The following is a 25,985-nucleotide window of genomic DNA, read 5'->3' on the forward strand; positions in this document are numbered from 1 at the left end:
GGTGAGGTTTCAACTTTCAAAAGGCATTATACAACCTCCAGAGGACAGATATCTAAGAGCTATAGAGAAGATTCAGAGTGCTCTTGACCAACCCAGCAGGCCATGTCGTTGGTGGGTGTCTTGCCTAGGCATACTGACATCACTCCAAGATCTTACTTACAGAGGGAGACTTCAGTTACGTCCACTACAAGTGTGGATGAACACCACCAAAAATATGGATCTGGAAGATGCAATACAACCTTGTTAACACCATCTATATACAGACGCATCAGGCGAAGGTTGGGACGCACATATGGAAGACGTCACAATCCAAGGAATGTGGTCAAATCAAGACAAAAGTTTACACATAAATTGTCTGGAAATGAGAGCTATTGTCCAAGCAATTAAGGCATGGGCCCATCTACTAAACCACTCGTCATTACTGATAGCTACATACAACATCCAGGGGGCATGAGATCAGCACTTTTGTTGAGGGAGGTTTCGCTTTTATTTGACTTGGCAGACTCAGTGAGTTGCAGGATAGAAGCACGGCACATACCGGGAAGAGTGAACCTACTTGCAGACTGCCTATCCCGGAAAAAACAGATAGTACCCAAGGAATGGACTCTCCACCCAAGGTATTCAAGTGGATAACCTCGACGTGAGATACCCCTCACCTTGATTTGTTTGCCACATGCCTAAACCATCGACTTCCCGTTTACGTCAGCCTAGTCCCAGATCCATTAGCCCTTCAGGTCGACGCCCTATCCATGAGTTGGCAAGGGATGTTTGCCTACACTTGCCCTCCCTGGTCTCTCCTGGACAGAGAAATAAGGAAGATCGAGGACACAGATTGCGTCATAATTCTGATAGCCACAGCGTGGCCCAACAGAGCGTGGTTTCGAAGACTGATTCCAATTCTCATAGAAGAGCCTCTCAAACTGCCAGAACGTCATGATCCCCTCCGGCAACCAAAATCGGACATATTTTACTGCAACCTGACAAATCTCCACCTTCATGCCTGGAAACTATCGCGACATAGATGCAAGTTTCCGGTTTCTCTAATTCAGCTTCAGAAGCGGTTGCTAGCTCATGGAGACCAGCTTCAGAAGCTATCTATAACGTCAGATGGAGAAAGTTCTGCCAGTGGCGAATAGAAGGAGGTTTGAGTGACGAAAATATAACAATACCTATAATGGCTGATTTTCTTCTTCACCTGAGAAATGAGAAAGTGTTCAGACATGGTACAATTGAAGGCTATAGATCAGCATTAGCCTCAGTTCTACAACATGATGGTTTATCCATAGGATCTCACCCAGTCTTAAATCGACTCCTGAAATTGTTTTCACTGGAAGACATAAAAAAACCACACATTTTCCCTAAATGGAATTTACCCATCGTTCTGTCTGCACTGATGGAAGCTCCATATGAACCAATGGCAGAGGCTACTGTACACTTTTAACAGTTTCTAAAAAGACGGCCTTCCTCTTAGCGTTAGCTACAGCTGCTAGAGTGTCTGAGCTTCATGCAATTGATATCACATCTACTACGCATTCACAAGACTGGAGCACAATATCTTTCAGATCACTACCAGAATTTATCGCCAAAAACCAGGGTTTGGGCCTCTACGACATAGACAATACTCTATCCCATCTTTGAGTAAAACAGTTGATCATCCAGATAGACTATTATGCCCCATCAGAGCTCTGAGATACTATATTTCAGCTACTCAGAACCACAGAAAGAAAAGAAAACAGCTCTTTATCTCTTGCAAGCCTTCCTCAGAAAGGACATTACTAAGGCTACTGTGGCCGGATGACTTAAGAACACTATATCTGATAGTTATCGTCAAGCCCAGCTCTCTACACCAAAATGGGGAAGTTGCAAGGCTCATGAAATCCGTGCACTAGCAACAAGTCTGGCCTCATGGAATTCAGTTTCCATCGAACAAGTGGTATCAAGCTGTCCATGGAGATCCCACAATACGTTTACTCATTTCTACCTATGAGACGTACAACACGATCTAGAGGGATTATACTCCCTGGGGCCCTTGGTGGCGGCCCAGGCTACAGTCACTCAGTAGCCTATCCACCCCCAGTTCTGTGGAAGTTTGGAGGGTGGGGGGTGGAAGATCCCAGAAGGTAAGTTAGTCTCTACACCTTTACACTATGTCAACTAGGTTGGACGGATCTTTGGCTAACATCTGGGATCATAGATCATAAGGTGATAGGGTTATTACATTGTTAGTCACTTGGCGTAACTAACATGTATAACGACCGGAGGTGTCGTCGGGGAAGACTTCAGAACCGGAATTACGGAAAGGGTATGTTTATCACCAATATATAAAGGGAAACATGTCATCCGCATAAAAGTATGTCAATAACGTACCTGAGGTGAGATAAGTATATATGCTGTTGGCTATAGAGCAACAAGTATATATCTGCGTCACAATGAAAGATTAACCTAAAGTGACGTCATAGGTGACCTCAGAACCGGAAATGACATCATAATGACCCAAATGATGTCACAAGATATTGAACCAAAAGTGTCATCATAGATGTTCTCAGAACCGGAAGTGACATCAGAAAGGTCATATATCATATATCTGCAGGTTTGCCAAGGGTGAAATCAGGAAGTCTGGCATTGATTCATACCCCGTTGCGCCTATGTTTCGCTTACTTCAATGCTGCCAATTATCTGGGAGTACAAGATGACAGATCCCACCTGTCCCTCTGGTAAATACTGGCTATCATGTAATAGAGGTAGGATATTTGTAGGAATGATCAAACAATAGTTATCATTGTGTATAATTATAAGAATATTACCACCTCCCCAATATATCTTACATCTAGTCGATGAAGGTTATTGGAAAAAAGTGATGTTTTCCCTCCTTGCGCATGCGCAGATGCAGTTTGACAAGGGATAGGGTTTATCTCAAAACTGGGATAATTGGCAGTGAAGAGGACATCTGTTGAAAAATCTAAAGATTTTATTGTGTGATTATTGCCCAAATGGGAATTTATGGCTATGATGTAATAGAGGTAGTATTCTTAGAATTCTACACAATGATAACTATTGTTTAATATCTCTCCATTCTTGGATACAGGTTGGGGGGATTAAAAACTTGGTAAAAAAAGTCAATTTAATATTTTGTGATAAACAATTACAAAATATGATTATTGACAGACATGATAGATATGTATGGCAGGCCAGGTGATATCAGTTGGACCCCATTTAGAGTGAGTGAATGAGTATGGTTTTACGCCGCTTTTAGCAATATTCCAGCAATATCACGGCGGGGGACACCAGAAATGGGCTTCACACATTGTACCGATGTCGGGAATCAAACCCGGTCTTTGGCGTGATGAGTGAAGGCTTTAACCACTAGGCTGCCCGACTGCCCCCCATTTTAGAACTCATAAGCCTTGTATGGTTTACAGGATTTGCATACATATTATCTTGTTTTGTTTGTCAGCGTTACATGGACTGCACCAGCGAGCTGAAGGAGCTTTATGAAGACAAGGATGGGTAAGTGTTAAGTGGGTAACATGAAACATAGGCTTTAAAGGAAACATATCACTATCAGTGCCCTGTTTGCATCAGTTAGTGGCAATTAACTTTAGTCAAAATAAGAGGAGAAGCGTGTGAGTATTGTGGATATAGGTACGATATTTTCTTGAGTTTAGTGCATGCTTTCAACAATCAATTTGATATTTTTTCCCCCAATACAAAAACATTACCACAGGCATGTAACACTGGAAATACCATGTCAACAAATCTGTACTTTAAGTACACAAATTATTCCTGTTGTTTACACTATTAGCAAAGTGTATTAACCAAGGGCTGAAGTGGTTACTTTTGCTAGTTAGGAATTTGTAAAAGTTTTGCTGTTTCCATGGCTTTGACTTTGACTTTGTTCATAGTGGTGTGTTTGTCCGGACTATATCTCTGACACTAATAGGTATTCTTGCATGACACTTTGCACACACAAAGACCAGGTTGTCTAATGGTGCCTTTTGCTACTTAGGAGTGTTTAGAATTATTGTTTTCATTTTCCTGGCAACACGTTTGACTTTGACACCGTTCATAGTTAGACTTAGCTGAAACAGAGGTAGATGTTGTTTCCAGAGCTAAACTGAAAATCTGTTAGCCATTTTTCATCCAAACTTGGAACATGTATGGTGCCATTTGCTATTTAGGAACTTTAAAAAAAACCTAAGTTTTTCTGTTTCCATCGTAACAAGTTTGACTTTGACTCTGTTGATAGTGGTGTGTTTGTTCTGACCAATCTCTATAACTGATATGTATTCTTTTATGACACTTTGCACACACAAAGACCGGGTTGTCAAATGGTGCATTTTGGTACTTAATGTTGTTTAGAGGTTATATTTTTCCCCATTTCCATGGCAACAAGTTTGTTACAAAGTTACGAAATCCAATTCCATGGTATTGTATTGGTAGGTCAATAACTACTCTTGTATACATTGAAATTCTCTCATTAAGTTGGACTTACAGTAACAGTCAGATGAATTGTTCTTTAAAATTTGTGGGTGCCAGGATTTGTCATCCTCTAATGACTCTTGTATTCAAAATGTCATTCAGTATTATTTACACTGATTTCGGTGAAATCATGTGTGAAGTGATCGGTAGATCGCACCAACTCAGAGTTATTTACAGTAATCACGGTCAGATTATCACTACTGATGCCTTGAAATGACCCTTAATTGACAGAGAATGGATGCATGTATCATAAATGCAGTACTTGAACTTGTTAAAAGTGATATTTGTTGTGGTTTGATTATTATATGTCAACATAATGTTCTTGTGATCGAAATAACAAGACTGTGGGTAGCCTCAATGGTAACTCTTCAAACTGTTCAATAAGTAAAAAATATCTGTCCATAGCAATCAGCCATACATCATTATTATTATTTGAAATATATATATATATATGTATATAGTAAAAGCTGTGACTAACATACCATGATCATTGAGGCTATTGAAATATATTATTCCTGAAATATACAATTTCTTCTGATCATAGCATAAGGATTCTTTGAAGTTCTTATTGGGTGTGTTTTAACTGGATTACCTGTAGATCTGGGATATCTAGTCTCAGAGACATACACATGGTAATCTTAATCTCTGTATATAAAGCAATGCCTAGCAGAACAGAAAATACAATTGAAATGGTAAATCATCATGTCTAGTGATGTTTCATTGCAAATTTCACATTTTTATTGACCAAGTTTGTTACCTGCCCCCAGTTCACCTGAGGTGATTCCATGGAGTTTTTGACTGCACATAATACTCAAACCAAACATTCCACTGCATCATTAGAGAGTTGCATAATATGCTTGGGTGTGCACTAATATTTCGAGAAAATATGAAAGGTGCCTGAAAGATGTTTAGAATTCATGAATATTGAATGTCTTATGCTAGTTACCATAGTTACTGTGAGGATGTTATGTTATAACTTCAGGTTGCGTAAGGATGAGATTCAAGCTCTTGCAGGACCCAATGAGTATGCAGAATTTCGGGCCCGCTTAGCAGCTATTGATCGCTTCCATTCCCAGCACCCAAATGAGGTATTGTTCATTCTCAACCAGTTGATACCAGCATAAGACTGTATGAAACTGTGTGAGACAAAAATGTTTGAGGTGGGGAAGAAGACATGCTGTTCATGATCTCCAAAGGATTGTTTATGTTATTTATTCATTAAGTTCAGTATTAGAAATTAATCATGAAAGTGAAGGCCTTCTTGTCATAACTCTTGTGTTAAACTTAAAGATTTAAGGGGTCTCTTGATTCAAATGCTATTAGATGTCTGAAATACCCCCAGGATCCGAATGCATGATATAAATGGGGTTGCTTTAAAGTTTGACCAGAATTTGAACGGAGCCTCACTTTGTTTTTTGAAAGGGACAGTGAAGGGCATTGTTTGCCATTTTCATTAAAATGCCTTTTTCTGCAGACTTGAGCATGTAGTGGTTATGTTGCTTGAACACTTATGTATTACAAGTAATGACAATAGATTTTTTACTTATCCTGCATTACTCCTTAATGCATCTGTTAAATGTGTCTCCTTAAATCAAGGCAGTCATTACAGTTTGCAGTTGTTGGCTAGGTATTATATTTTGTATTGTTTAAACACCTTAGCCATTTGTATTTTATACACTTTAAAACTATAAATTTTGCAATTTAATCTTTACTTTATTAATCGGTATGCACAAGTCTACTTTCACTGCATCTTCAAGTTTTGCATAACATATTCTTGCGTGTTAAGTTAATTGTCTTTGCAAAAAATCTTCTAAATATCCTCTTCTGCGAATTTTTGTTCACTACTCTCCTTAGCAAGTTTCTCAGCTTCACATGCTTGTAGACAGGACTTGCATAAATATATACTACAACACTTCCGTGGGATTCGCACGAAACTTCCAGCCACCATTCCCCGATTATCACCTCTCAACCGTCAACGTCGGGTTGGGCATTACTAAGGATGGGTATTGGAAGAATAAAGGGTATCACAATATTTTGCGATGCACAAGGCTGTATTGTGATACATATCACAATATATTGTATAATTCTAAATTTTTAATTCAGAAGCAATCTGATACATTAAGGTATGAATTGAAGTTCATAAATGGAACAAAACAAGATGCTGGTACAACGTGATGTTTACTCAGTCAATAAATACGCAGCCATCTTGGGGCCCCGGATGCATGCTGCAGGAGAGAGAAAGGCATTTGGCAAGAAATAACCTTAAACACTTGATAAAAATCGCTATTTGAAATCCCCCAATATATCGAGCATGCTAAAATGATATTGTGATATCTATCATGGAAAGAGTGCACGTCAATTTACCGATATACCGATAATACCTCCCACCCTTGGGCGTTACCCACTGTTCCCAGGATGCCCGACATTCCTTTGCCACTGCACACTACGGCGCCAGACACTATTGTAAGTTCCTTACCTGTCCCTAGATTTCAGGCATCCCTGGCCTCCGCAGTGATGGTTCCAGTGATGCCAGTGCATGCACCTTATGGTGGTTCTACCAGGCAGGCACTGGCACGTATTTCCAGCGCATACTCCTGTTGTCCAAGCACATACGCTTACGTCAGTGCCTGCCACACACAAGATGACTGTGATACCATCTACGCCTTCCACATCAACTGGCACACCCATGTGGTAGCAGTCTAGGACACAGATGTATCCAGCGCCTGCGTCAATGTACCACACACCACTGCCACCAGACACCTCTGATACCATCCACTCTCCCGTCTAGTGGTGTATGTTCACGTTGGTTATACAATTCCATGGAGAGGCGTTAGAATTTGTTTCATGTGGCTTTTGGTAGTCATGATCGGTACCAAAACCTGAAGACCATCACACATTCACGTTCGACATTTGACAGCATCGTCAGCTACCCAGTACCCATTTGTTGGGATCATTGTACACAGGACAGGTCCAGGCGTCACAAGTTTCATCGAGATCAACTTGCACCTGCCCCAGCCAAGTCATACGTCCTACACAGAACTTGTAAACACCACTTGGCTGTTTAACACACAATTCATAGTGGACTGTCCGTGGTGGAGCTCGAACCTCGTCACCAGCGTAATGTAGGATTCAAGGTTACTGCGGAGGGTGATTTAAATATCACGGGTCAAGACTGTAAACATCCCGACCTTACTGGAATTAGGTCAATTAGGAGCCAAGCAGGGTAATTGTACCAGATTTGTTTGCATGCTTACTGGTATGTAATACTGCAACCTTTCAATCCGAGGCCTGTCGCTGTACATCAATGTGACTGAGTCACTTCAGTAGACCGCCGATACCAACATGCCCAGTATCTAGGCACACGTGGAGTAACGGGCACCTCCCTTCATCGTCTCCTTGATATAAGAATGGGAGCTATTGTGCGGCAATCGGTTGAGGAGCACATTTATTGTCCACATGGGATCTGGCAGTGTTTTGCATACAAACACTATTTTCCACGTCTCATCCAGACACGACACGATCAGCAGCCCTCATGTAGTTGATTTTTCCACTTTACAGCCTTGAATTCAACAATCTGCTACGCGCTCTTCAACATCCAATTACATTTTTGTCAATGGCAAGTATTGCTGGGATTGCTCGCATACGGTAAGCCCAGCTAGCTTCGGGGCTGTGGTCTGGCAGACAGTGCACATTGCACATCAACAACCTCAAGTTGAGGGCACTCATTATGTCATTGGCTGGAGCACCTACGAAACACTCAATTCGCAATCTCCACTGACAAGCATGGGGGTGTGGTGCCTGCACAACCAGGACTACAATTTCTAGTCCAGCACATCCAGTGTTTCCGTTAGCTTTTTATGTCGGCCGGTCATTTGACTGGCTGACTAAAAATATACTGGTCCTTATCATTTTCGGATGGTCCTCCATGTTACTGTGTAAAGACATACCTTTCGAGTTTTCTCTTTTTATTTCTGAACTGTAGATTTGCTGCAGGAAGGTGTTTTTCACCAGAATGCATGTTCAAGATCATAAGATTGTTTAATCTTCGCTGGCAAAGTCGGTTACAACTTGCTGTATGTATGCGGTTTTGTAGACTGAAGCCGCGTTAGGCTGGTACGCTGCTGACAGGTATCGTCATGGCTACAGCTGTGAAAACAGCAAATTCTGGATAAATATCCTCATAATCAGCCATGATAACTCGACAATTCTGTTGAAGTGTGTGTGTACCAAGTCCCACAACTGTAGTTTTGTAGCTGGCAAATCACGGTTGGCCCGGTTGCCATCTATGATAGATGTGACGTCGTTATTTATTGGACCAATCACAAGACTGAAATGGGTAATCAGCTGATTTAGGGAATCCCTTCCATAGTTATTCAGTTCTTCGCGTGAATCTGGGAAGTGAGATGGGTTCAGGACTTTGTCAAGACAAGTAAGGGTAGACAGACTGTCTTCAGGAAATCAAGCATGTAATGTACTGCACAATTCATCGATGAAGCCAGCACGTGAATTTTGAAAAGCGTGCACCGAACTTGCATCTGCATATGTAACTTTCACACCACGAAACACGCCGTTTGTGATGTTGTCAATAAACGATTGCTCATTTTCTCCTGGTGTTTTTAGCAATCTTTGCAATGAATCGCAGGTTGAGTTCAAAATTGGCATTATCATGCCGAGATTCAGATTGTCTTTCTGAAATATTGTGACAAGTTTGTCCATATGATACAACACATCTGATAGCATGTAGGTTGTTGAGTAGGTTTTGATATTTTTCTGGATGTTGACAGCTGCACCATTATTTCGCTCTGCTGCTTCTTCTTCTATTTCCATGACAAGTGCTGGCCAGTTATCTTTCGTCCCCGTAACAGCCCTCCCTACGGACAGCCAACGCACACTGCACGGCTGCTTTACACTTGAAAAATCGGATTCAGAAAGAACCTCTGACAGTTCACGTAATCTGGCATATCTTGTCGCTGAATATTCATACAGTTTGTAAATGCTATTCAGTGTTTCTAAATAATCAGCGATAGTCTTAGATACTTTGGCTGCATCAGCAGATGCTAAAGCCACCCTGTGGGCTATACAGTGCACATGAATCATGAAAGGGCTGCCACCTTTGTTGCAGTCATACACCGACCCCACTTCGCCGTCCAGTCATCACACTTGCGCCATCGACCCTAGACCGATAACCTTTTCGATAGGAATGTTCCACTGTACTAACACTTCTTTAACCTTCTCTGTGACACACTCGGCCGTCGTGTACCGTAAAATTACCAAGAAATATTGTCTCAGGTTTTCCGTTAAGCATTTCTCTGATGAACATAATCAGTTTTTTATCCACAGTAACATTTACTGTTTCATCGATGATTAAACCAACGAACATGCTTTCCTTTATTTTTTTCTTTAGATCCTTAATAGTGCTCTCAACTAAAGCATGTTCCATTTCCTGCAAATCCAGGAGACTAGAAAATTTATTAGTAGCAATATTTTCTTTTGCCATGAATAATACAGTTCTCATCATCACAATCAATTTTCTCATCATTTTTTACCGTTGCCGCATTCATATGAGTTGCAATGGAAGTGTTTTTATACATCATGGTAACAGCATGGTGATGTGCCGCGCTTTCGCGATGCTCTTACAATGCCGACTTCTTCATATTAATGCAACCTTTTGTAAATCTGTTTTGTTTACAAGCTCCCTCACATATCTTGCAGTACATCATAATTCTACCACATTCCTTTTCATAAATTAGCCATTTTAATTCCTGCAACCATTCAGAATTCAATTTCCGAATTTTAGTTTGGCTGGCCTTTTGACAACTGACAGTTGACGTACCTGACCTCGTCTCGGACATTGAATCAAGTTTACGTTTTTGAGCAACATTTTGACTACAATCACCAGTGCCCGTATCTTTGTCACCCTCTTTGTCAATCTCTGAGACAATTTTCTTACGTTTAAAAGACGATTTAGACCCTCCGTCCCCGAGCGTACTGTTTTTGCCCCCAAAGAATGATGACAGTGTTGCCTGCTTGCCTGCCATAATTACAGCAGTACTGTCATGCTCAAGCTCCTCACAGCAACAGCCCATCTCACAATGTTACGTTACGAAGGTATCAGAGCTTGCAGTTACACGTGGTTCACCCTCCTACCCAGAGTTCCATGCGGTCAGCATAGGTCCTTTCAGATGATTCGTCACATCTCCATTCAAGCAAAGACGTATATGTATGCCTTTGATTCAAGATATCGCATATGTATTTCATCTGTTTCATTTTTGATGAGCCTATCTATTTAGATAAACATATGTCTTAGATTGTGGAAGTAAGTTTCATTGAGAAAATATCATGAAACATGAAAACTAGCATTATTTGCATATTTATTCTTTGTTCACATTGGATCACACTCCGGGGCAGTGGTGACTTAGCATCGCTCCACTGCCACAGGCTAATTTACATATCACGTCACCGGACTTTTCTCTTGTTTGTAAACCAACGCGCTTTTTCAGAAATCAGAAAAGAACAGACTGTGGCAAGTATTTGGGGGCACTTTATCTATTGTTTTACATAATTATATAGATACGCTACTACAACTGCGACAGTGAGTTGCATGACTATACATATGATATTTACACATTAAAGTGACCGCATCGCAATAGCTCTCCGTAGGTTTCGATGACAGCACACGGAGCCCAAAAATATTTTTGTCATGCACCTTACGGGCGGCCGTGCCCCAAGGAGGATTTCATCAAAGAATCCATAACCTCAACAGGTTTGTACGAATTTGTGGTAGCATATCTAGATCTGTATTATTTTATAAAACAATATCTAAAGCTCACGAAAGGCTTGCATTAGGCCAGTCTGTTCTGTTTTCAGAATAAGCGTGTTTGTTTACAAACACGCGAAAGTTCAGTCACGTGATTGTGATATGCAAATTAGCCAATGGCAACGGTGCAATGCGAAGTCATCAGTTCGCATGAGTGTGCGCGTAGTTCTGAACTCATTTAGAAAATATCGATTAAATCTGTTACTTGATTACTATAGCTTTGTTGTGTCTAGATACCAAAGATATAAAGATGCAATCTGAATGAAACGAAACGAAACTGGGATTTCCTTTCTGTGTGGAAGAGAAACACGGACTGATTTTAGAGTTGAGTGAACAAAGTTTTAACACCTTGTTGGAGACAGAGACTCAGTTGAAGTTATTTTTTTCTAACAGTCTTTCTACCGGTCACTGGGACCGTCACACTAAACATTTACCAGTCTTTGCCATTTTGTACCGGCCAAAAGCTGGCATATACCGGAGAACGGAAACACTGACATCCCAGTGTGTTGGAACATTCTGGCGGAGGCATTACTGGTAACTCCACCCAGAGGCATTTTTTCAACTGATGCATGAGTGGTTCGGTCAACCAATATCGACCTCATTGAAACACACCATAACCACCAGCTGATGACGTTTGACTCGACCCGTGAAGATCCGGGGTAGAATAGATCTTCAGCAACCGATGCTTGCCGTAAAAGGCGACTATGCTTGTCGTAAAAGGCGACTAACGGGATCAGGTGGTCAGGCTCGCTGACTTGGTTGATGCATGTCATCAATCCCAAATGCGTGGATTGATGTTCATGATATTAATCACTGGATTGTCTGGTCCAGACTCTATTATTTACAGACCGCCGTCACATAGCTGGAATATTGCTGAATGCGGCGTTAAACAACCAACCAACCAACCAACCAACGTACCGACCTACCAACGTTTGTCTCTCCGATCCCAGGTCCGCAGGCTTGGGCGGTAGACACATTCAGTATCCCTTGAAATGGCTAAAAGCTTACACTATTCTGCCTCCTGTACTATTTCCCAGGGTGATACACAAAATAAAAGTAACCAAGAGCCTCGCTCTGATTTTGGTCATGCCCTGGTGGCCGGTGAAGGGGTGGCTGGTTTGTTGATATCAGAAATTTTGCAGAGTACAACCCACTAACACCATCTCATTTGGTTAAGAGCCATTATGCTTCAGGCTTATGAGATAGCCAACCTTGATCCACCGAGATCTAACAATCCTCATGAGATCCAGGTGATCCATTAGAGCTTTCATGGAAGGATGCTGTTAGAGGTCCGACACTGTCTTCGCAAGCCACTACCTGAGGAATGTGGCCTTGGAAGATGTCAAAGGCGTTTATAGTTTTGGCCTCCTCGTTGCCATTAAAAAGCTCCTCCTGTCCAGGGCCAGCCTTAATTGACTCGCGCAGAGCTCGCACGCCGGACAGGTTTATTTTTCTGCTTCCCAGCAGTTGGCTTGGTAATCAGTTTCTAGACTTTAGCGCACTCTAATTTCTCTTGCTGCATTTTACTGGGACGCCCTCATACTTTGGATGCTAATCCTATCAAGGTCTCAAACATAATTTAGGTATTTTATTTTCAAAAATACTTTCATGGACTAAATGCATTGATAGTCTTGTTGTTAAAGCAAATAAGGAACTGTTAAAAAAAGGCAATTTAAATTTAATAGCATGCCAATAAATATATCGTTTAGACTGTTTGATATTAATTGAAACCTATTGTACTTATGGGGATGAAATATGGGAATACTCTGTTCACCAGTCATTGTATTGTCTGAATGTGACAGATATGGTTAATATGTTGAATATCATCTAAAATGTAATACATACTGGTGCAAAGTTTGCATAGGACAGATGACAGGTACCCATGACAATGTTTATGAAATAAGTGGATGGGAGAATGATATGGGCTTCAGAGCATCATAGGGGTTTGGAGATGTTAGGAATGCACAAAGTGTGGGCAATGTCAAGTGCCTTCTAAGTGTGTTAACACAACATTTGCAGGATTGTAATATGCAGTTGCCCTCATGTAAAATGTGTAAATTATCAGAGTATGTTAATCAAATTACATTAGTAACTGGAACATACCTTTATCTAATAGGCATTAGAAACAGAGAAGCTACACATTTCTTTGTGTGTGAGGATATATGTATTGCCCATCCATAGTAACTAAGTGACATGTGTAATTCTGGCTGCACTGACGATGAAATAGATTTTTGAAGTGAGACTATATGTTGTGATAACACTAATGATGTTTCACTAATATGTAAGAAACTAACTTGCTCATGATGACTGATCATGTTATTTGATAGAAAGTAGAAAATACTTGAATAGCTTGCCATATTCTTTGCACCTATGATTTTCTAAGTGCAGTAAGCATGGTAAGAGCTCAATGATTGATCTTTCTTGTTATTGTTTCAGATCAGTGTCCCCATGTCTGTTGAGTTTGAGGAATTGGCAAAGCAACGGGAAAATCCGACTGAGGAAACACAGAGTAGGTCCCGAGTCAACATTAAGTTTGTTAGGACTGTCAGTATATATATACTCTTCAAAAAAAGAAACTTGACACTGACTTTCAAAATGTAATATAATGCGATTGTTTCAAAATAGGACACAGAAACCATAATTGAAACACTGTTTGAAGATCAATGTACACAATGTTCAAAACATTAATCGTGTCACCTAGACAGACACACGTACACGATACAGTTAATGTCACAGGGGTACAGAAATTGTCAGTATCGGTTGTGCTCACCACGTGCATCAATCACCGCTTGACGCCAACGACCCATAGATGCAATCAAGTTGTCAATAACACGCTGTTGGATGTGCTGCCATTCATGCTGAAGTGCATCAAGAAGTGCCGGAAGTGTTTGGGGCGGTGGATTCCTTCTGCGAACGTGTCGATCCAACTCGTCCCACAGATGCTCAATCAGGGGCAAATCTGGTGACCGGGCTGGCAAAGGTAATGTCTGGATTTTGTTGTGCTGTAAGAAGTCCTGACAAACACGTGCAATATGCGGTCGAGCGTTGTCCAGCTGGAACTGTACGCCATGAACGTTGACGTGAGGAAGAACGTAAGGCTGTAGGATCAAGTCTCTGTAACGCACACTGTCAATGCACCTGCCACATGCACGAGAGGCGTCCAACCAACGTGATGAATTCTGGCCCATACCATGACACTCCCGCTGCCAAATGGGACAACCTGCTGCACACAGTTGGGGGCGTAACGTTCACGCCGACGTCTGTAGACACGTGCGCGCCCATCAGCACGTTTGAGTAGGAAACGGGACTAGTCAGTAAACAGTACATTTCTCCACCTTGCACGTGCCCATCTAACCCTCTGCTGGCACCAAAGCAGACGGTCCGCCAGATGACGTGGGGTCAATACATGACGTCGAACAGGTCTTCGTGCAAAAAGTCCAGCCTCCCTCAGTCTGTTGCGTACCGTTTGATCTGATATTCTGCGTACCCCAGGGATCTGTGCGGTTGTAGACGTGGTTGTGGTAGTGCAGTCTCGGAGGTATCGCAGCAGGATGTATCGATCTTGTGCTTGGGTTGTCACCCTTGGTCTTCCTGACCTTGGTCTGTCGTCAACTCTGTTGGTGTTGTTGTATCGGGTCCACAGTGCGAAGATTGTCTGTCTGGATACGCCAAAGTGCCTGGCCACTTCTTGCTGAGTTGCTCCAGCTTGTAATCTCCCGATGGCGTTGTTCCATTAAGCTGCATTCAGTCTTGGCATTCTGTCACCGCCTCTACTGCCGTTATAAGGACTGTATGAACAGCCGTTGATGTGGATTTTTATACCCATTCAGCAGGGGGGCCTGAATGCCTAAATGCAGGATCCTGTGCTGCACCTTTTTTACAGGCGGTTGCGTTTGGATGAAGCTGTAAAATTGATCCCCAAACGCTACGTTTATGTGCTTTGCATGTGTTTTCGTGAATTATAGACACATCATCTTTCTGTTTGACTTATTTGGTTCTCATGTAATGTAATTATTTTAGATATTTGGCAAAAAGTGGTTTACATCTATGTCAAGTTTCTTTTTTTGAAGAGTATATATATATATATATATATATCACATGTATTAGAAGGTATACATACATTTCTTATATAATGCGCAATGACAAATGAAGCTCTGTAATGTTAGTTTAGTTGTAATGAATACAGTTTCTTCTTTCTGAAGCCCTTTCTCAAAAACAACTGATTTAGTTTTGTTAAGTGAATTTTTAAAACGTTAAGGCCAAGAATTGAAACTTTGTGTACTGCAGCAATGTTATGCAACTCTTGTACAACATTTACACCTAACATTCAGTGTTGCAGATTAAAAAAAACAGTTGCAAGTTTGTTATTTTTTTACATATTTGTCCAGAACTACTGGTAGTCTTCACTTTATGCAGACAATATTTTTAATGATGTTGACAGTCTTCAATGACCGTCCTGATTGACATTGGCATCTTTTGACATTATATTCAGGTGGACGAAGAACTGTGACTTAGTGTTTTTATCCAGTGAAACCCCAAATCTTCAACTTTGTGCAACTGTCATTTACTGCTATGGGAAGCTAACTCATCTAAGACAGAATGAGGTTCAAGTATGCCTGTGCTCAACAGTTGTTGTTTAATAAGCTGCGATGATGTCATGCATTGTCCTTTATTCCATCATCTGTTACAGATGCAGTAGAGTTCACAGATGAGGAAGGATATGGTCGTTACCTAGATCTACATCAGTGTTACGAGAGGTACCTCAACCTCAAAGGTATTGAGGTAAGTGCACACACATTTCAATACATGAACATATATGTCTGCATTCAAACTTGATTGTTTTGAGGTGACTGTGATCATCATAAAAAACAGTCTTCACTAACATGACATTGGTACATGTTTATCAATTGACATTTCAGAAAATTGATTACATCACATACCTGACCATATTTGACAGACTATTTGATGTTGCCAAGGACAAGAAGAATGCTGCATACAAAGAGTGAGTTTCCTGTTTTTGTATATAACACAGTCACGGGTAATTACACAAACAATGACTTGGCTTCAACAATGACTTGTACTAGTTATCAGTGTCACTGTGTGTACAATGTCTTGTTGTACTAGTTATCAGTGTCACTGTGTGTACAATGTCTTGTTGTACTAGTTATAAGTGTCACTGTGTGTACAATGTCTTGTACTAGTTATAAGTGTCACTGTGTGTACAATGTCTTATTGTACTAGTTATAAGTGTCACTGTGTGTACAATGTCTTGTTGTACTAGTTATAAGTGTCACTTTGTGTACAATGTCTTGATGTACTTGTTATAAGTGTCACTGTGTGTACAATGTCTTGTACTAGTTATAAGTGTCACTGTGTGTACAATGTCTTGTTGTACTAGTTATCAGTGTCACTGTGTGTACAATGTCTTGTTGTACTAGTTATAAGTGTCACTTTGTGTACAATGTCTTGTTGTACTAGTTATCAGTGTCACTGTGTGTACAATGTCTTGTACTAGTTATCAGTGTCACTGTGTGTACAATGTCTTGTTGTACTTGTTATAAGTGTCAATGTGTGTACACTGTCTTGTACTAGTTGTAAGTGTCACTGTGTGTACAATGTCTTATTGTACTAGTTATAAGTGTCAATGTGTGTACAATTTCACTTTCTTCTGACTGTCACTGTATGTACACTGTCTTCTGACTGTCACTGTATGTACACTGTCTTCTGACTGTCACTGTATGTACACTGTCTTCTGACTGTCACTGTGTGGACACTGTCTTCTGACTGTCACTGTATGTACACTGTCTACTGACTGTCACTGTGTGTACACTGTATTCTTCTGACTGTCACTGTATGTTCACTGTATTCTTCTGACTGTCACTGTGTGTACACTGTCTCGTGACTGTCACTGTATGTACACTGTATTCTTCTGACTGTCACTGTATGTACACTGTCTCGTGACTGTCACTGTATGTTCACTGTATTCTTCTGACTGTCACTGTATGTACACTGTCTCGTGACTGTCACTGTGTGTACAGTGTCTTCTGACTGTCACTTTATGTTCACTGTATTCTTCTGACTGTCACTGTGTGGACACTGTCTTCTTCTGACTATCACTGTGTGGACACTGTCTTCTTCTGACTGTCACTGTGTGGACATTGTCTTCTTCTGACTGTCACTGTGTGGACACTGTCTTCTACTGACCGTCCTTGTGTGGACACTGTATTCTTCTGACCGTCACTGTGTGGACTTTGTCTTCTTCTGACTGTCACTCTTTGGACACTGTCTTCTTCTTACTGTCACTGTGTGGACACTGTCTTCTTCTGACTGTCACTGTGTGGACACTGTCTTCTTCTGACCGTCACTGTATGTAAACTGTCTTCTACTGACCATCACTGTGTGTACATTGTCTTCTTCTCACTGTCACTGTGTGGACACTGTCTTCTTCTGACTGTCACTGTGTGGACACTGTCTTCTTCTGACCGTCACTGTATGTAAACTGTCTTCTACTGACCATCACTGTGTGTACATTGTCTTCTTCTCACTGTCACTGTATGTACACTGTCTTCTTCTGACTGTCACTGTGTGTACACTGTCTTCTTCTGGCTGTCACTGTGTGTACAGTACTGTACACTGTCTTCTACTGACCGTCACTGTATGTAAACTGTCTTCTTCTGACTGTCACTGTGTGTACAGTGTCTTCTGACTGTAACTGTATGTACACTGTCTTCTGACCGTCACTGTATGTACACTGTCTTCTTCTCACTGTCACTGTATGTACACTGCCTTCTGACTGTCACTGTGTGGACACTGTCTTCTACTGACCGTCACTGTATGTAAACTGTCTTCTACTGACCGTCACTGTATGTACACTGTATTCTTCTGACTGTCACTGTATGTACACTGTCTTCTTCTCATTGTCACTGTATGTACACTGTATTCTTCTGACTGTCACTGTATGTACACTGTCTTCTTCTCATTGTCACTGTATGTACACTGTCTTCTTCTGACTGTCACTGTATGTACACTGTCTTCTTCTCATTGTCACTGTATGTACACTGTATTCTTCTGACTGTCACTGTATGTACACTGTATTCTTCTGACTGTCACTGTATGTACACTGTATTCTTCTATCACTGTATGTACACTGTATTCTTCTGACTGTCACTGTATGTACACTGTCTTCTTCTCATTGTCACTGTATGTACACTGTATTCTTCTGACTGTCACTGTATGTACACTGTATTCTTCTGACTGTCACTGTATGTACACTGTCTTCTTCTCATTGTCACTGTGTGTACACTGTATTCTTCTGACTGTCACTGTATGTACACTGTATTCTTCTGACTGTCACTGTGTGGACACTGTCTTCTTCTGGCTGTCACTGTGTGTACAGTGTCTTCTGACTGTCACTGTGTGTACACTGTCTTCTCCTGCACCATTCTGTTACTCTGGCCTACAACTGTCAGGGTTTTACCTTGATGTCTGGGATATCTGCTCCCTTGTCAACTGGTACCGTTGGCCGTTATTGCTGTTTAAGGCGATTAATTTTTTTTAATTTTTTTTAATTTTTTTTTTTAAATGTGTGCATACTCATACATTAAAAGAATAATAAGGAATACTGTTTGAGCGCAATTTCACTAGGAATGCTGGGTATGACTGTTACTATAGATATGGAAATGACGGACTGCTGTTGCAGGTACCTGGTGTTTTTGTTGGACTACATGGCCGACTATACCACAAGAGTGAGGGCGCTCTTGGACCTAAGCGAGGTGAGTTGGTTCTTCTGTAGCATTGTAAAAGGTTGCCCTTCTCTACAGACATAGTTGTGTTGACTGGCTGTTGAAATTAAGTTTTTGTTATGTGTCGAACATTAAAATGTGTAAGAATTGTTCTCTTCAAAGATTACTTTATGTAAAAATGTAGCGCTGATGAGGATTACTACTAAGATGCAATCAAATGGGTGATCAAACTTGTTTTTCCAAACCGGAAATGAAGTCATTTAACTGGAAGTGTACATATAACTTTTTTATTCAAGTAGCTAGAGGCAAGGTACTTTACTTGTGGTTGGCATGTCTTTCTCAAAACTGAAGATAATGTGTCAGAATGGAAATACAATTCTTGGATGTTCTGGAAATAGCGACGAAGGGGCTGCTTCAGTTTTGCAAGCACTTTTGTAGTTGGTTTAATAAGTGATCAAATTTGATTTTCAATGTTTTTAAATCGAGCAAGTTTGGATTAAATTATGCCCAACCTGCCATCCTAGTGGCTATTGCTGATAACCTAGATAACCTCCTCAAATACTTACAGTTGAACACAAGTCCTGTCCAAGTTTCCTGTTTACCATGTTTATACAGATGATCAGGTATGTGTGTACTGTTGTATCTTTGCAGGAGGTGGAAGGTGTCCAGAAGGAGTTCGAGAAGATATGGTTAGAAGGAATGTTTCCAGGCTGGCCGGTCAGTTTCCTTAATACATGTGTACAAACTTTATCGTGTCTAGGCTGGTGAAGTAGTTTTCTTGATGTTTTAGTGTACACTTCTGTACCCTGCCTGCTGAATTTATTTTGGCATAAGGTGCTGTAAGCAGGTTGGGTACCCTCAAATATTTGAGGCTTCATTAAAGGTCAAGTAAACTCAACATTTGAACTTGGCAGATTTAAATACTTTAGGGCATACTTGATCACAAATGCTTGACCAAAATTAAATTTGAAAAATGGAAGTAGAGTAAAACAGATGATAAAAAGTGACCAGCGAATTCATCACCCAAATAAAAAAGTCTGGAACTTGGGGAATTCCCTTCGCTTAAATTCCCAGTGTTTGATACATTGAGCAATTTCAATGATAAGGTCGGCACCCAGTCTGCCTGCTTCCTGCTCATTATCACATTATGGCCGTTTGATTACTGTGTCGACAACTTACTGTATCATGTCAACTTATGCCTTATTAGTAACAACATTGAAGATACCTTCCATTGTCTACTCTGGGGATTCATTGTATGGATTCATTAATAAGACAGCTACAATCACTTCCACAGTGACTTATCAACACAATGACATGCGACACGAACTCCAAAGGGATTCGACGATACTGACCTCTATTACTTTCAACCAAGGACCAATCCGATCATTGGAGAACATCACAATGTTTGATGAGCCATCCTTTGTAGTTTCAACCTGATTGATGGTCCAGTCGAACAACGCTTCAGTCATGTGGTACAGCAACAAGAGGGGATCGATGAAATCCGCATCACTCCTACAAATGACAATCAGTTTTACACACTAAAATTCTCTTTCTGATTAAATCCTCCTTGGGGCACTTATTGCATTTTCCTTGCTCAAGAAAATCTACATGACATAGTTGTAACCATTTTCCTTAATAAAAAATGTTACCACACAAAAAACTTCGTTTTTGTATGATATACGACCACCCTTACGGGGCCTCACCACCAACGGCGCCTCACGCCAGGGGGAGCAACTCTCACCCAAATCACTTTCCTTATGTCATCTGTAAGAGACAGACGTGTTGATTTTTCACACAAGACAAAATAAGAGAAATCTATCGTTCGACAAGAACCATGGCTGACCAAACTGTATGTATGGTACATTTCTTTCATTGCAAAGGCGTAATACCTCGCATTGTGAAGTTATAGAGTTGTAATTGACGCCACGTGCACGGTACCTTCGAATTCAAATGGCCGTAATGGCGTCCATATTGTAGTTCCACGGGCTGATACATGTAACACCAAGGCCATTAAGAAACGGCTTGGGGTTTTGTTATATCATACAGCATTGGTCTACAATTTTTTCCTTTACAAAACCCAAGGTGGTGTGTTAATTTATAAACTACACTTACCTTTTTTACGGGATTTACACCTTAGCGCGTAACACGCCCCTTTGGTGTTATAATTAAACTACGACATTGGCTATTAGTATCGCGTTACAAATCGCATTCTACATTACGCCTTTGCTTCTAGTTTCACAATTTAAGCACGTATCTTTCCAATCTTTATATCGCACTGATACACGTTAATACCCTTCCCGCCCACCTCAGAAATTACGGTCTTGTTTACAAAGACCTTCAAACTGTGTACGGGTTGTTCTAAGACAGGCACGAACGCTGCCTGATATGTCTGGCGGAGGACATTGCCTTTACCCCCCAAAAGAGACAAGTTGACTTGTTCCACTTTAAAGAGGTCTATAAAGGCGGGGGTAGATATCAGATCTACTAAGACATCCCCCCTCCCCATCTAAAAAGGGTAATAAAGCTGCCGAGATTGTCTCCCCCGCTCCCTCTCCGGGGGCCGGGGGAGAAGGCTCGAGGGTCCCCGTAGTAAGCACTGCACCCTCTCCTGCACTGTCTTTGGCAGACTGTTCTGCGTTACTTAAGTCGCCGATGGCGTCGATGATGGAGGAGGTGAAGTCTCGGCTCCGGCAGGAGCTACGGGCTGAGCCTTCCCTGTTGTCGGCGCCGGACGCGGCTTCGAGATCTGTGTTATGCCCGGCGTCGGCCGAGGCAGGCCACTTCATCTCGGGGACGATCCGAGACTGGGCTTCGGCTCCGGCTCGAGGTCGCTCCCCAGCGGAGGGGTGGCGGGCGCCGGCCCGTGCACTACCGACGCACAATTTTCCCTAGCGGAGCCAGACGCCTCTTCCGAGGCCGAGGCTTTCACTAGTGGATTCGTAGCCCGGAGCCAGGGGGGTTCCCTTTGTCTCGGGGACGATCCGAGACCGAGCTTCGGCTCCGGCTCGAGGTCGCTCCCAAGCGTAGTGGTGGCGGGCGCCGGCCCGTGCACCACCGACGCACAAATTTCCCTAGCGGAGCCAGACGCCTCTTCCGAGGCCGAGGCTTCCACTAGTGGATACCTGCCCCGGAGCAAGGTTGGTTCCCTTTGTCTCGGGGACGATCCGAGACCAAGCTTCGGCTCTGGCTCGCGGTCGATCCCCAGCGTAGTGGTGGCGGGCGCCGGCTCGGCCCGTGCACTACCGACGCACAATTTTCCCTAGCGGAGCCAGACGCCTCTTCCGAGGCCGAGGCTTCCACTAGTGGATACCTAGCCCGGTGGCAGGTGGGTTCCCTTGAACCTCCGGCACCTCGGCACCGGGACTCGGCATCGGGCCGGGTGCAGAGGCACGTGCGGGACAGGGTTGTCCAGGTACTGCCTCAGGTGGCTGCGCCCATGCCAGAGTCGGAGACACCCAACTTGACTAAGGTCAAGCAGGGCCGGCTGTTGCCCCCCCTTTCCCGCGTGCGGTGCGGAGTTGAAGGCTGCTTACATATGCTTCGAGGAGCAATATTATAATGCATGCCAACAGCTCCGTGTGTCCGTACACTCCGCGTATCTGTCGGCTGTACAGAGGGAGTTAGCGGGAGAGGGGCCGGTCGACTCTTCGGAGTTGGCCGCGCAACTAACGGAAGTTCAGTTAACTTACGCGGGACGCTATTCGTAGCTGTGCCTCGCAGATGATGTGCGCTGTTATGGGCATGCGCAGGCGGTGGATGTCGGTATCTAAATACTTGACTTACACACGCCAAGACTTACTTGCTTTGCCGTATAAGAGGGTGCTACCCTCTTCCCTGGGGCTCAGCAGGTGGTCCGAGAGGCCGCTCAATTGTATACTTCCATCAAAGACTCATGAGGCCATGTTGGAGGTACCAAGCGTTAAAACCGCGTAAGCGGGCCTCTCCAATTGTCCCCTCCTACGCTAACGCACGGGTCAGACGTCCACACCTGCTTGGAAGCCGCCGCTTCCTTCAGGTATAAGGGCGCCGGGAGGAGCAAGAGAGGCACGGGCCGGGGCAAGGCAGCTGGTCGAGACCAACAGCTTATTCGAGGGGCTGGGAACGATGGGTTCCCATTAGCGCCCGAAGAGCCCCGGGTGAACCCACAGTCGCAAGTTATCGAACTGCCGACAGCCGGGGTCCACTGCCGACAGCCGGATGTCCCCGTAGGCGGCCGACTGGCTCTATACCTGAAGGAATCGGAGACAGTTACATCACAATCCCCGGACCCCGTCCATTTTAAGGGATGGCCATTTGCCTCGGTGGAAACATCATCCGCCCCTCCCCTTCTCCGGGATAAAGCACACTCCGGTGCCTGCTACCCGAGAGAAGGCGGAATTCCTCCGTGCCGAGGTCGACGCACTTATGAAAGCTGCGATCGAACCGGGTCCCGAGGGACAGGAAAGCGAGGGCTTCTACTCGACTTGTTTCCTAGTCACCAAACAGTGATCTCACCTGTCGAGACAGGAGAATGGCTAACGTCAATAGACTTAAATACGCCTATCTCCACATACCAATACACCCCGAGTTCAAGAAATACCTGAGGTTTTCTTTCGACGGGAGGTGTTATCAGTTCAGGGTTCTACCATTCGGGATCTTCACGGCCCTGAGGGTGTTCACCAAGCTGATGTTGATTCCCGCCCAAGTGGCCAGGTCAAAAGGTCGGTTCTGCCATCCGTACCTCGACGACTGGTTACTAAGAGCTTTATCGCAATCCCTGAGTCAGATAGCTACACAACAAGTGATAGATATTCTGATCACTCTAGGGTGGATGGTCAGTCTCAAGAAGTCAGATCTGAGCCCCACTCAGAATCTAGTCTTCCTAGTGGCTAATTTCAACACGGTGAGAGGACGTGTATCTCTGTCACAAGATATCAAGTCCCTTAAGCGCAAGTCACACTGCTCGTACATAGCTCCAGTTACTGGACAACATGGCGGCGACAGTGGATTTGGTCTTGCGCGGCGCTTGAGAATGAGTCCCATTCAACAAGCACTCTGTCGACTTTGGGCGAACTCGGAAGATCTCGAGACTGTGCTCGAGACTCCGTAGTGGCTCATTACACACCTCCAGTGGTGGACCGAGGTCGGGAATCTGTCCCGGGGGCTCCCCCTCGACCCTCCCGTTCCGTCTCTCACAGTTCAAACAGACGCGTCACTCTCCGGCTGGGGAGGCGTTCTGAATGATCACACTGCCTCGGGACTATGGTCCCAGCAGGAGATCAAACTGCATATCAATGTGCTAGAACTGAGAGCGGTCAGGTTGGTGTTCCAACGCTTCCCGGGTCTGCTTCGTGGCCAAGTGGTTCGTCTAGAGAAGGACAACCAAACGGCGATGACTTACATCCGGAAGCAGGGGGGAACGGCGTCTCCGTCGCTTCGACGAAAGACGTGGCAGTTCCTACTATAGTGCGACTCTCACGATATCAGGGTGCTACCTGTTTATCTTCCGGGGGTGGACAACGTCCGTACGGACGCTCTGTCTCGCCGGATCCTCGCTCCTCACGAGTGGAGGCTCGACCCGGGGATATTCGGGATTTTCTCCCTGTTATACAGGCCGTTACAGGTGGATCTGTTTGCGTCTGTGATGAATCACCAGACACCAACGTTCTGCTCCCGAGTCCACGACCCGAGGTCGGTGGCACCGGACGCCTTCCAGCTAGATTGGACGGACAGAATTCTGTGGGCATTCCCCCCAGTACCTCTGATTTCCAAGGTCCTGTCTCAGCTAAGCACTCAGCCTGCGCGACTAATTGTGCTCCTGGCACCTCTTTAGTCGGCGCAGAGTGGGTTTCAAGTAATACTCAGGTTTCTGGCTCAGCCTCCTGTTATATTACCTTTATGACCGGACCTCCTATCCCAGAACGGGGCCCTCCACCCGAATCCCAGGATTCAATGGGTGGCTTGGCCACTGTCAGGAATCGCCTCCAGAAGAGCGGTATTCCTGCACGAGTTGCAGACACAATACTGGCTTCGCGGAGAGATTCGACAAACGTTCATTACGATAGATAGGCCTGCTATGGGCCCTGGTGTGTCGATAGAGGGATTACAGATCTTTTTTTCTGCAGATCTCGTATCCGTTCTTGAGTTTCTCCAGTCGCGACTAGATGACGGCCTGGCCGCATCAACAGTCCGGGGGTACTCTACAGCTATCGCAGCTTTTCACGTCACTGTTGACGGGGCACTTCTGGGTGCACACCCATTAGTGGAGCGCTTTTTAGCAGGCGGGGACAGGATCCGACCGCCAGTCCGGCGGATCAGTCCCCCTTGGGACTTGTCAATCATTCTCGATTGGCTGTCCGGTCCTTCCTTTCGGGATCTGTCGTCTCTCTCTCTTCAGCTGTTGAGCTGGGAGACGGCGTTCCTTGTGGTGGTAACGTCCGGCAGACGGGTAGGCGACATTCGTGTTATGTCAGCCGATCCCGAAATAACTGTCTTCCATGCGGTCGATAAATATCACCGGGACAGAGTCAGTTTTCGACTACCGGACTCTTACCGTCAAAGGGTCGCACACGCTTCCACGTGAACGGCTCCTATTGAGCTACCTGCTCTTTCACAGCCTTCCTCGTCGGGGACCACTGCAAGACATGCTCATGTCATGGATGTCCGCACGACTCTCAAGGCCTATATCAGCAGAAATATTGGTGTCCGTAAGGATAACCAACTATTTTGCTGTTATGGCGGTAGGAAGGTTGGCTCACCTGCGAGTAAACAAACTATCTCGAGGTGGATAGTTTCAACCATTTGTACAGCGTATACGCTTACAGGCAGGGACCCCCCTACCAGTTTGAAGGCTCATTAGGTTAGAGCAGTGGCTGCGTCAAAAGCGTACGCCGCGGCTCTGCACATTGAGCAGATCTGCTCTGCGGCTATTTGGAGCCAGCCGAGCACGATTCATCAAACCTTACCAA

At 43.7% G+C, this 25,985-nt stretch overlaps 1 protein-coding gene across 1 annotated transcript in view; it reads left to right on the plus strand.

Annotated features, from left to right (window-relative positions):
• Positions 1-25,985, plus strand: part of LOC139473711 (splicing factor 3A subunit 3-like) — a 68,772-nt gene that overhangs the window by 9,337 nt on the left and 33,450 nt on the right. Inside the window, exons 3-9 of the mRNA XM_071256430.1 lie at positions 3,455-3,507; positions 5,462-5,567; positions 13,733-13,805; positions 15,987-16,078; positions 16,216-16,298; positions 18,996-19,068; positions 19,690-19,755. Coding sequence (XP_071112531.1) covers positions 3,455-3,507; positions 5,462-5,567; positions 13,733-13,805; positions 15,987-16,078; positions 16,216-16,298; positions 18,996-19,068; positions 19,690-19,755 — 546 coding nt within the window. The remainder of the gene's footprint in view (positions 1-3,454; positions 3,508-5,461; positions 5,568-13,732; positions 13,806-15,986; positions 16,079-16,215; positions 16,299-18,995; positions 19,069-19,689; positions 19,756-25,985) is intronic.

Source organism: Haliotis cracherodii, unplaced genomic scaffold, assembly GCF_022045235.1.
Source record: "Haliotis cracherodii isolate W230 unplaced genomic scaffold, xgHalCrac1.p SCAF_3, whole genome shotgun sequence".
Taxonomy (NCBI): Eukaryota; Metazoa; Mollusca; class Gastropoda; order Lepetellida; family Haliotidae; genus Haliotis; species Haliotis cracherodii.